At 43.3% G+C, this 12,675-nt stretch overlaps 1 protein-coding gene across 1 annotated transcript in view; it reads left to right on the forward strand.

Moving 5' to 3' along the window:
- The window catches only part of btbd11b (BTB (POZ) domain containing 11b), a 201,166-nt gene that overhangs the window by 125,161 nt on the left and 63,330 nt on the right, over positions 1-12,675 (forward strand). Inside the window, exon 2 of the mRNA XM_033968441.2 lies at positions 5,671-5,823. Within this exon, the coding sequence (XP_033824332.1) occupies positions 5,671-5,823 (153 nt within the window). The remainder of the gene's footprint in view (positions 1-5,670; positions 5,824-12,675) is intronic.

Below are 12,675 nucleotides of genomic sequence, written 5' to 3' on the forward strand. Positions count from 1 at the left end.
TCTGTTCTAATGCCGTTTCCTCATCACAATCAGACCTGGAGTTGTGTTTTGTTTCATTCACACATGTTTAACACACAAACCCTGCAGATTTAGGCTGAGTTTTTCCCTCTCAAACGTCTGGAAACACCCTGTTCCACCTTGTGATGTCATGAGGTAATACAGGAAGTGCTCCGCTGTGTTTTTAAACTCCATAAAAACCACCTTCACTAGAATCATTTGGGTCATTTCAGCGCCTGGAATTGCCACTTATCTTGACTGAACTGAAGCTAAAATGAGCTGTTAACTTGAAAACTACCACTTTGTGACATCACAAGGTGGAACAGAGCGTTTGGAGTTTTGGAGATTTCAAAAAAACAAATTATCCAGAGTCAGTCAAACATGTACGAATGAAACAAAACACAACTCCAGGTCTGTTTTTGGCGACTTAACAACATTCTAACGCATCTTAAACCTCACGAGAGACACTTTGGCGTTATATCGGACCTTTAAGACGATCAATTTCGCCGTGACGTAAAAAAAAAAACAAGTTATAATCGACGTTATTCTGCCTCATCACTTTCTCAACAACCAACACTTAACGCCGAAAAGTAAACCTCCAGTGAACCGCATCGCTGTAATCTTTCATTATTCATTATACACATCATTTTCACATTAAAGCGACGCAAAGGGCGGGTGTTATGAAACGTGTAATTATCCGAGCGTGACGGAGGAAACACCGGCGCTCGTGAGAGGCAGTAATTACGTTTCCTTGTAATTCCCCACGGCCCTGCTTAATACGGTCTTACAAATGCGTTCCTGTCGCTTGCATCGGAGCGACAAAAACCCAGCGCTCCAGGCGGTTAGCTCCTCCCCCCCCTCACTGCAGCGCCAAAAAAACGACGCACCGCCACCACCCGTCCCGTTTGTCCCGTTGTTTTCAGGGTGTCATCTCTGAAAAGTAGCAGTGGAATGCAGAGACTTTCCGATTGCGTTAAAGTCACTCGAGGGAGCGGTGATTTTGTGCCGGGCGCGCGCTCTGAACATTTCACCAGATGCATTGTGGGTAGAGCCTCCAGCATCACTTTTGTGGCACAAAGTTTGGCAGCTCCAGGCATTTCTGGACGAGTTTTTCCTGGATAAAATTGACCTCTTCGACTTTTGCCCGAGAGCGACGGTGAGGGTGACGTGTCGCTAGCCCAGCAGAGGGGGTGCACTGCAGTGTCTATGAATAACAATGGACTATTCTCGCACGAAAGCGGCGGACGTTTGGGAGAATAAAGGTGTTTTGATCTTATTCAAAAGTCGGTCTGCAGATTTGAGGTAACAGTTTGTAGGGATGTAAAAAAAACTGACATATTGTGATTTTGTGTCGTTAAAAGTCTCATAATAAATCAAATTATAAGCCTCATTAAAAAAAAAACTCCATAGACCATGATCCTTTGCTGTTTTATCCCAAACAACATGAAAACACTTCTAATTCTAATGTTTCCTCCTCAAAAACAGACCTGGAGTTGTGTTTTGTTTCATTCACATGTTTGAGTGACTCTGGATAATTAGTTTGTTGAAATCTCCAAAGCTCAAAATGCGACGTTCCACCGTGTGATGTCATCAAGTGGTAGTTTTAAAGTTAACAGGGATTTTTATCTTTAGTTCAGGACTAAATCAGGTCTAAACCAGGTCTAAACCAGGACTGAACCAGGACTGAACCAGGACTGAACCAGGACTGAACCAGGACTGAACCAGGACTGAACCAGGACTGAACCAGGGCTAAATGAGGTCTAAACCAGGACTAAACCAGGACTAAACCAGGACTAAACCAGGGCTAAACCAGGACTAAACCAGGACTAAACCAGGACTAAACCAGGACTAAACCAGGGCTAAATGAGGTCTAAACCAGGACTGAACCAGGACTGAACCAGGACTGAACCAGGTCTAAACCAGGTCTAAACCAGGACTGAACCAGGACTGAACCAGGACTGAACCAGGACTAAACCAGGACTAAACCAGGACTAAACCAGGACTAAACCAGGACTAAACCAGGACTGAACCAGGACTGAACCAGGACTAAACCAGGACTAAACCAGGACTAAACCAGGACTAAACCAGGACTAAACCAGGACTAAACCAGGTCTAGAGCAGGACTACGACTGAAAGGTTTTTATTCTGCACTTTTCTCCTTTAATGTTAATTTTATGATTATTTCTGTTTTGATTTGTTGTTTTGTGATTTTAACGTCTTTCTTATTCTGTAAAACACTTTTAATTCCCTTGTGTATGAATTGTGCTTTACAGATAAATGTGCCGTGCCACATGATGACATCACAAGGTGGAACAGAGTGTTTTCAGTTTGAGAGAAAACTCAGTCTTTGTGTTAAATGTGTGAATGAAAAGAAACACAACTCCAGGTCTGTTTGTGACGAGGAAACGACATTAGAACATCCTGGTTTTAAGAGTATTGATGCATTTTATAATAACACCACGTCTCAGCTGCAGCAGGGGCCATAGAGCAAACTGCTGTTGTGTCCTTGGGCAAGACACTTCACTTACTTCATCTTTAATGGATGTGTTGTGTGAGTTTGTGTGAGTCGGAGCAGCCGATGGCACAGAACGGCAGCTTTACTCGTACAGATATTTGCACTTTGTGGCGTATCGGCCTTGAATTTTGAGTTTTGGGCGTCGTGTTGCCTGAAGAGTTCGCACAAACACGTAAAAGTGAGGAGATAACGGCACAAAACGCACAAAAAGTACACAGCTCTCGGGTAAAAAGGGCTTGGGTGAGTTTGTAGTAAATTTAAATCGCATAATCGGTTTCACAGATCGAAACAAATCGGTATGAGCGTCATCTCTTCACCGCTGCAGAGAGTGAAGGAATAACACAGTTTAACAGCAACTACAGGACGTCTGGGTGTTTTCTTGTTCTTTTCTTATTTTTTTAACCAATATTTATACATATATTTGTTTTTGACTTTTATGTGAAGCACTTTTGTCAGTTCAAGTTGTTTTAAATGAAAATAAACTTTAATTAAACTGAATATAAAGTATTTCACGTGTCTTAAAAGTCTCCACATAAACCCAGTGCATAATGTTATTAGGCTGAATGTCTCTCCTCGCTCTTCACCCCAAAATGTGTCTGTTTCTGAATCGTGATGATGTAACAGTGGATGCAGCTGTAACTTTGTGAAGTGATCAGACCGAACAACATCACCTCCGATTTGTGTTATGACGGATAAGATCGAGCGTAAAGAAGAATATCGGGTCAATATTTGCACTTTTTTTTAGCAAATTCATCCATGGACCTTAAACTTCAAGCACGTGTTGATGTTTTGTTTTGGACGTTCGTGCGTAAAACGTTAACTGAACACTTCAGAGCAAAGACACAACGGCACAAAACATGACTTCATTTAAACAGAAAAAGAGTTTAATTGATTTCTCCCGATTCTAAACGATCGATATCAGAATCGTCCATGAAAAACCCACAGTGTTCGATCCACAGACCAGTAACAAAGAACATCCCACATCTCATCAATAGGGGGCGACAGTGGCTCAGTGCGTCTGTCGTTGTGTCCTTAGGCAAGACACTTCACCCACATTGCCTAGTATGAGTGTAGAGCTTTGAGAGGCTTTGAAACAGCACAGTACAAGTGTAAGACATTATTATTATTATTATTATTATCTCACACTCTGAGGACTAAACCAGAACTAAATGGGGACTAAACCAGGACTAAACCGGGACTAAACTGGGACTAAACCGGGACTAAACCAGGACTGAACTGGGACTAAACCAGGACTAAACCAGGACTAAACCGGGACTAAACTGGGACTAAACCGGGACTAAACCAGGACTGAACTGGGACTAAACCAGGTCTAAACCGGGACTAAACGGGGACTAAACTGGGACTGAACCGGGACTAAACCGGGACTAAACCGGACTAAACCAGGACTAAACGGGGACTGAACTGGGACTGAACCAGGAGTAAACCGGGACTAAACCAGGACTAAATGGGGACTAAACCAGGACTAAATGGGGAGTAAACCAGGACTAAATGGGGACTGAACCGGGACTGAACCAGGACTAAACCAGGACTAAACTTGGAGTAAACCAGGACTAAATGGGGACTGAACCGGGACTAAACCAGGACTAAATGGGGAGTAAACCAGGACTAAATGGGGACTAAACCGGGACTGAACCGGGACTGAACCGGGACTAAACCGGGACTAAACCGGACTAAACCAGGACTAAACGGGGACTGAACTGGGACTGAACCAGGAGTAAACCGGGACTAAACCAGGACTAAATGGGGAGTAAACCAGGACTAAATGGGGACTGAACCGGGACTGAACCAGGACTAAACCAGGACTAAACTCGGAGTAAACCAGGACTAAATGGGGCCTGAACCGGGACTGAACCAGGACTGAACCGGGACTGAACCGGGACTAAATGGGGAGTAAACCAGGACTAAATGGGGACTAAACCAGGACTAAACCGGGACTAAACTGGGACTAAACCGGGACTAAACCAGGACTGAACTGGGACTAAACCAGGACTAAACCAGGACTAAACCGGGACTAAACTGGGACTAAACCGGGACTAAACCAGGACTGAACTGGGACTAAACCAGGTCTAAACCGGGACTAAACGGGGACTAAACTGGGACTGAACCGGGACTAAACCGGGACTAAACCGGACTAAACCAGGACTAAACGGGGACTGAACTGGGACTGAACCAGGAGTAAACCGGGACTAAACCAGGACTAAATGGGGACTAAACCAGGACTAAATGGGGAGTAAACCAGGACTAAATGGGGACTGAACCGGGACTGAACCAGGACTAAACCAGGACTAAACTTGGAGTAAACCAGGACTAAATGGGGACTGAACCGGGACTAAACCAGGACTAAATGGGGAGTAAACCAGGACTAAATGGGGACTAAACCGGGACTGAACCGGGACTGAACCGGGACTAAACCGGGACTAAACCGGACTAAACCAGGACTAAACGGGGACTGAACTGGGACTGAACCAGGAGTAAACCGGGACTAAACCAGGACTAAATGGGGAGTAAACCAGGACTAAATGGGGACTGAACCGGGACTGAACCAGGACTAAACCAGGACTAAACTCGGAGTAAACCAGGACTAAATGGGGCCTGAACCGGGACTGAACCAGGACTGAACCGGGACTGAACCGGGACTAAATGGGGAGTAAACCAGGACTAAATGGGGACTAAACCGGGACTGAACCGGGACTGAACCGGGACTGAACCGGGACTAAACCAGGACTAAACCAGGACTAAACCAGGACTAAACCAGGACTAAACCAGGACTAAACCTGGACTAAACGGGGACTAAACCAGGACTAAACCAGGTCTAAACATGTTGAATCAGTGTTTGAGTTTTCTACAGTTTAAACCTGATCATTCTTCCTGAAGTTGTGACTCAGGCCTCGACTTTGACGTTTAAATCCAGACTCAAACGGTTCAGTTTATGTTTTTTTTTTCTGCATCTTTTATCGTTCATTTTGCGCTGATTCTTTCTGTTGTGATTTGTTGTGCTGCGATGTCGTTCTTATTCCGTAAAGATCTTTGAATGACCTTGTGTTCCACTTGTGCTGTTCAGATAAACTGTGCGTGTCTCTTTCTCCGAGTGTTTTCTAAATGCTTTTATATCTGTGTTTTATCTGTTTTTTTCTCAGGTGTGTTGAGTTTACCGGAGGGTCTGCCGCTGCACAGGGACCAGCCGGTCAGAGTGGGGAAGAGCACAGAGGCCAGCGTCCACACTCAGGCCGAACTGCGCTCCATGGAACAGTGTTTACTGTCCAGCAGAGTGGGCAGCATCTCTGAGCTCAGTAAGTGTCACATCTCACAGACACACGCCCCAAACCAGCTCAGCAGCAACGCAAAGTTTACTCTGGTCTAAGACGGAGAGTTCAGCAGCAGAACTTTGGGTCAGACGAGAGACGGAGCCGGAAAATAAAGAATAAACACAGGGATTTCAGCGGATGTTTCACTGCGCGGTAATGAACGAGGTTTGAGCTGCAGGGATCGAACGTAAAACACCAAGACGAGAAATCGACACAAAGATATTTTAAATTTAGAGATGTCAATGTGAAACTTCTGCGGTTTATTTATACGACTGTAAGAAAAACATGTAGTACACGTTTAGCATTATGTAACGTTTTACATATAAAAACAAAGGCATTTTATCTGATCATTTTTGGGACATTCAAAACAGAAACTTGAAAAGAGCAGGTTTAAATGTCTGGATTCTTTTTGTTGAAATATTAGATACAAAAAAAACTACAGAGATTTTGGATTTTTTTTTGTATTTGACTAAACTAAACTTGTGAAAATTTGCATAAAAATTCAAATTTCATCTTTTTTTAAATAAATCAGTCTTGAAATTGGAAATAAAAAATCCTTCTCGACATTTCGTTAAAATCTTGTTAAGTGCTCGACTGGATCGTTCGTTCGGTGGCTCAGTTGGTAGAGCGCTTGTACTGACTCACAGGTTGGCGGTTCAGCAGCTGCCACAGATGAATGCTGTTGTTGTGTCCTTGGGCAAGACACTATCTGTGTTTGAATGTGTGGGCGGTTTCTTGATGTAAAGCGCTTTGAGTGATTTGAAGTTGGAAAAGCTCGATTTTCTGTAAAAATGTCTGTTATGTAACTGCAACAGAGAAAGACAGTTACCATCAGAGTAACTTAACTTGTACTTAAGTAGAATTCTTAGGTATTTGTACTTTACTTGAGTACATTTTACAGTGGATACTTTTACTTTTACTTCAGTACATTTGAGAGCAGTATCTGTACTTTCTACTCCACTGCATTTTTGAACAGGACTGAAAAGTAAAAGTACTTTTCATCTGATTTGAGGGAGTATTTTTAACATCCTGACTAAAGTTTTCGAGTTCAAGCTTCAGCTTTGAGCAAAAAATAAATAATAAACAAACAAAATTCATAAGAAAAAATAAGAAACTGATGTGTGTTGTCACTTTTGAACAATGTAAATGTAGTATAAAACGGGTCTAAAGCGGGGCTAAAGCAGGACTAAAGCAGGGCTAAAGCGAGGCTAAAGCGGGGCTAAAGCGGGGCTAAAGAGTGGCTAAGGAGTGGCTAAAGCGGGACTAACGTGGGGCTAAAGCGACGCTAAAGCGAGGCTAAAGCGAGGCTAAAGCGACGCTAAAGCGAGGCTAAAGCGAGGCTAAAGCGAGGCTAAAGCGGGGCGAAACCGGGACCAAACCTGCAACAGTCTTCAGGATGACTGTTCCAGGATTTACCTCTGTACTTTTCCTTTTCCACCACTTCAGATCCAAACACCACAGATTTCCACCAGTTTTACAACAATTTGTTCAGTCGACCGTTTTAAATTTCATCTTTTGCTCTTATTACTTTGAATTTCCCCTGACAGTACAGTACAATCTTTGAACAGAATCATTTTAGCATCTTCGCCCGTGACCATGTATTTTATTAATTGACGCTCTCCACGGGCCCAGGACCTCGATCACTGATGTCAAACTTAATCTAATTTACGTCGGCGTTGAGTCCCTGTAGGAGCGAGTTTAACAAACGCACACAGGTACTATAGACTCGAGCTGCAAACACGCTGCTCCAGTGATCTGTGGAGAAAGCCTAATTCCCCCAATGAGATCTGGGAGCAAATAGTGGATAAATACAATCTCTCCAATGCGCCGAAGAGCTGCAGACCAAATTGCTGACATCTGGGATTTTGGGCTCACATTCAAACACTTTAAATTGGATGATTTTCCTTCAAGAAATAGTCCCTGTTCGATACTTAGTGTTTCCCCCAGATTCGTGTTCTTGGAATGAGAATCCACCAAAGCGGCGTTTATTCAGATCGTGTGAGGATCGTCTTATGAGCGAGATGTGACGGTCGTGTCTGTCGCACTGGAACAGCGAGTTCTTTGGTAAAAAAAACACATTTTCAATTTGGGTAAAGTGCGGCTGTTAAGTTTCATTGTACCAAGAAAAAGTATTACTCAACTTATGTGCTGCGTTCATACAATATAAAAGAAAAGTTTTTGTAGATAAACTGTTGAATACAAAGCGACTTAAAGCAGCTGTTATGTAAGATGGACTTTTCAGAGATTTTAACCACGATGCAGTTTCTCATTTTCATTTATCCTCTTGAAGTTGTTTTTGAAGTGATTCATGTTTGAGGAATCTTTACTCGCTTATTTCCAAGACGCCCTTTTGCCAATCAATTCCTGTTTTCATCTCCACCTGTACACGCCCACTGTGACCTACGCACTTCCTTTTCCAGTTTTATTTTCTTAATCGGATTAAAGATACAGACTTGACTTAAAAGTTTGACAGAGTTTATTTCAAACAAGGAAGTGTAAATGTTTGTTGACAGAGTGAAGGGTCGAAGGCTGACGGCTTTGAACCGGTCGTAGGAAGCTGGGTCGGAGGCTGAGGTGTTCTTACCGGTCGTAGGAAGCTGGGGCGGAGGCTGAGGTGTTTGTACCGGTCGTAGGAAGCTGGGTCGGAGGCGGAGGTGTTCTTACCGGTCGTAGGAAGCTGAGTCGGAGGCTGAGGTGTTCTTATCGGTCGTAGGAAGCTGGGGCGGAGGCTGAGGTGTTCTTATCGGTCGTAGGAAGCTGGGTCGGAGGCGGAGGTGTTTGTATTGGTCGTAGGAAGCTGGGTCAGAGGCTGAGGTGTACGCACCGGTCGTAGGAAGCTGGGTCAGAGGCTGAGGTGTTTGTATCGGTCATAGGAAGCTAGGGCGGATGCTGAGGTGCAGGGTAGGTCCAAGAAGCAGGATCACAGAGGACACACTGATGAATAAACCGGAGGATGACATGACGATCTGGCCATGTGTGTTCGGATCCTCAGCCCCTTTGTACTCCAGAGGTGGAGGCTCGATTGCTGATTGGCTGGAGGTGCGTAGTGGGCGGTGCCAGAGTCTCCGCCCAGTTCCAGGTGCAGAAGGGAGGGAGGGAAGACAGCACAGAAAACACGAAAAACCCAAATCCTGACAAACTCGTAGGAATCGGCACAAATGGAAAAAAAAAAATCCACTGCTCGCTAGTGAAGAACTGTCCATAGGGGGCGCCGACAGCTGCACGCCGCTTTGTTGTGATGACCTTTACGGCGACACCAGCTCCCATTGGACACCGCAGATTTCTAACATGAAACTCGGCAAACTTGTTTCTTTTATTAAGCCGTTTTAGATGAATATTATGATTTAAAATGTCTAAATTATAACACAATGATCCACGTTTGTTGTAGATTATTACTACAGCACAAACACAAAAGGTGCTTAAATTAAATTAGTGTCATAAAAATTTTCAAAATCCACCTGACGAAGCCGCTCCTGGTTTATGTATTTTATTATTTTGTCGTCGTTCAGTTTGGCGCCAACATCGTTTGTGCTTTTATGACACAATCACATCGTCGTTCTCAGTCAGATCAGATCCAACTTTGACCAAATACGAAGAATAAACAGTCGAGAAAACCACGAGTCAGGAACGTGTTTTAGTTTGAACTGTTAGCCCCGCCCACTCTGTCTGGACGTCTGGCTGTTTCCTTAAAGTTCTCAAATCTCTGCCGACTCTTTGTTTATTTGTTTCACTTAAAAATGCGTCACGTCAAACATTAAAGTGTCTGGATCGTTCCGAGCTGTTTCCCATGATGCTTAGTGACGCGTTTACACATGTTTTTAACTCTTAATTTCCATTGAATCACACAGGTTTTCAGTTTATTTCATTATTTGTTAACAGCTCGACAAAAGATGAGATAAAACATCCTCACGAGTGCAGTTTTATTTATTTTTATTTAACCTTTATTTAACCAGGAAACGACTTATTGAGATAAAAAAAAACATCAGAAATATGAAGCCACCAAAATATTTCTCATGTCGTTAATGAACAATCAGTCGATGTCGTGATTATTCAGATGAGCTATAGATAAATAAATATATAATGGTGGAAGGTAACGAAGTACAAGTAGTAAAGTTCTGTACTTAACTGCATTTTACAGTGGATACTTTTTACTTCAGGATATTTGACAGCAGTATCTGTACTTTCAACAGGACAGAAAGGTAAAAAGTACTTTTCATATGATTTGAGTGGTTATTTTTACCATGTTCGTGGAAAAATCTTCACTAAAATTTGTGAGTTCGCGCTTCGGCTTTGAGGAAAAATAAATAAAAACACAAAAGACATTGAGTCGTATCGTCACCGTGACCAAAATACGTCTCATTTTGAATCAATATCACTACATTTTAAACTTAAACGAACAAAACGTGTGAAATACTTTTACTTTTTGCTCGTAAAGTACATTTAAGTTTGAAACATTTAACACTTTTACTTCAGCAGATTTTTCCACGTGACACTTTTACTTGAGTAACGTTTTACCTCTGCGTATGTACTTTTACTCAAGTAACAACACTGAGTACTTCATCCCGCGCTGCACACACCTCAAACTCCGACATAACTGCATGTGAATGAAATAAAACTAAACCAAGACTAACCCAGGACTAAAGCAGGACTAAACCAAGAATAACCAGAACTAAACCAGGACTAAACCAGGACTAACCCAGGACTAAAGCAGGACTAAAGTAGAACTAAACCAGGACTAAACCAGGACTAAAAGCAGGACTAAACCAGGACTAAACCAGGACTAAACCAGGACTAAACCAGGAATAAACCAGGGCTAAACTAGGACTAAACCAGGGCTAAACCAGGACTAAAAGCAGGACTAAACCAGGACTAAACCAGGAATAAACCAGGGCTAAACCAGGACTAAACCAGGACTAAACCAGGACTAAACCAGGACTAAACCAGGACTAAAAGCAGGACTAAAAGCAGGACTAAAACAGGACTAAACCAGGACTAAAAGCAGGACTAAAACAGGACTAAACCAGGACTAAAAGCAGGACTAAACCAGGACTAAACCAGGACTAAACCAGGACTAAACCAGGAATAAACCAGGGCTAAACCAGGACTAAACCAGGGCTAAACCAGGACTAAAAGCAGGACTAAACCAGGACTAAACCAGGAATAAACCAGGGCTAAACCAGGACTAAACCAGGACTAAACCAGGACTAAACCAGGACTAAACCAGGACTAAAAGCAGGACTAAAAGCAGGACTAAAACAGGACTAAACCAGGACTAAAAGCAGGACTAAAACAGGACTAAACCAGGACTAAAAGCAGGACTAAAGCAGGACTAAAGCAGAGCTAAACCAGGACTAAACCAGGACTAAAGTAGAACTAAACCAGGGCTAAACCAGGACTAAAGTAGAACTAAACCAGGACTAAACGAGGACTAAAGCAGGACTAAAGCAGGAATAAACCAGGACTAAAAGCAGGACTAAAGCAGGACTAAACCAGGGCTAAACCAGGACTAAAGTAGAAGTAAACCAGGACTAAACCAGGACTAAACCAGGACTAAACCAGGACTAAAAGCAGGACTAAAACAGGACTAAACCAGGACTAAAAGCAGGACTAAACTCCATCATAACCGCAGACGTGCAGAGTTCAGGTGCGTCCGTCTCCACATCCTCCACGAAAAACGAGCACAAACACCGATCTAATCTCCTTCCATCTAAAGTTGGAAAGGCCCAAACTGAGGCTAATGGCGTCTTCTCCGTCGACGTTACCGCGATGAGGTCGACCCGGGTCTTGTTATGTCGTCCCTGTTTACTCGCACAATGGCTCTGGGATAATACCAAAGCGCTAATATTATCCGTAGGGGAGCGGGGGTCTGTAAATAAGTAGGATTTGCAAGTCATTTCAGGAACCAATGAAGCTTATTACACCTTAACGTATTTGGAGATTTGAGAAATACAATCGCCGGTATAGAAAACGCCTCTTCTCCTTTTTGCATATGTACGAAGTCTTGGCTCTGGCGTTTAGTCTCACTTTATGTGCTTTGCTACTGATTTACGTCTTTGTATTATCTAATTCCCCACCGTCAAAATGCCAAATTAGCATTTCAGGACTTGACGGAACGAAAGGGCTGCGATTATTTTAAGTATTTATGTCTCCCCCATTGTTATCGCACAAAAGCCTCTTGACACGTGCCTGGGATGGTCGTAGAGTAACTGAATATGTCAGCGGAGTATTTTTAGACTGGAGTGTTCCATTTGGGCATCTCCATAAGCGACGCGAATCTATATGGTTTAAAGAGAAAGGAGGAGGAAGAAGGACGAGTTATACGGACAGTGAGCGCTAATGGAGGCTGGAGACGCGAGTCCGTGTGCACGAATGAGGTAATAAACTGTAGAAAAAAGTGTTGAGCTCCAGTCAAATGAAGCTCGTCGAGGCCAGAGCCGACTTCCACATAGGGATTGTGATCATGAGTATCATAGCAACCAAAGAGCCAATCAGGAGCAAGTTTGTTGAAGGTAACGCCCCTTCCTGTACCGGACTGTTATTAATGTTCATATTTTGATTTACAGACACAATAGTGAAATAAAAACCCCAGGATCATGTAGAGGGTTAATACGAACATTTAAGACCAAAATGACGAGTTTGACAGCAGACCTGGTTTAGTCCTGGTTTAGTCCTGGTTTAGTCCTGGTTTAGTCCTGGTTCAGCACTGGTTTAGTCCTGGTTCAGTCCTGGTTTAGTCCTGGTTTAGTCCTGGTTTAGTCCTGATGTAATCCTGGTTCAGTCCCGGTTCAGTCCCGGTTTAGTCCCGGTTTAGTCCCGGTTTAGTCCCGGTTTAGTCCT

The sequence above is a fragment of the Periophthalmus magnuspinnatus genome, chromosome 6 (genome assembly GCF_009829125.3).
Source record: "Periophthalmus magnuspinnatus isolate fPerMag1 chromosome 6, fPerMag1.2.pri, whole genome shotgun sequence".
NCBI classification, from domain to species: domain Eukaryota; kingdom Metazoa; phylum Chordata; class Actinopteri; order Gobiiformes; family Gobiidae; genus Periophthalmus; species Periophthalmus magnuspinnatus.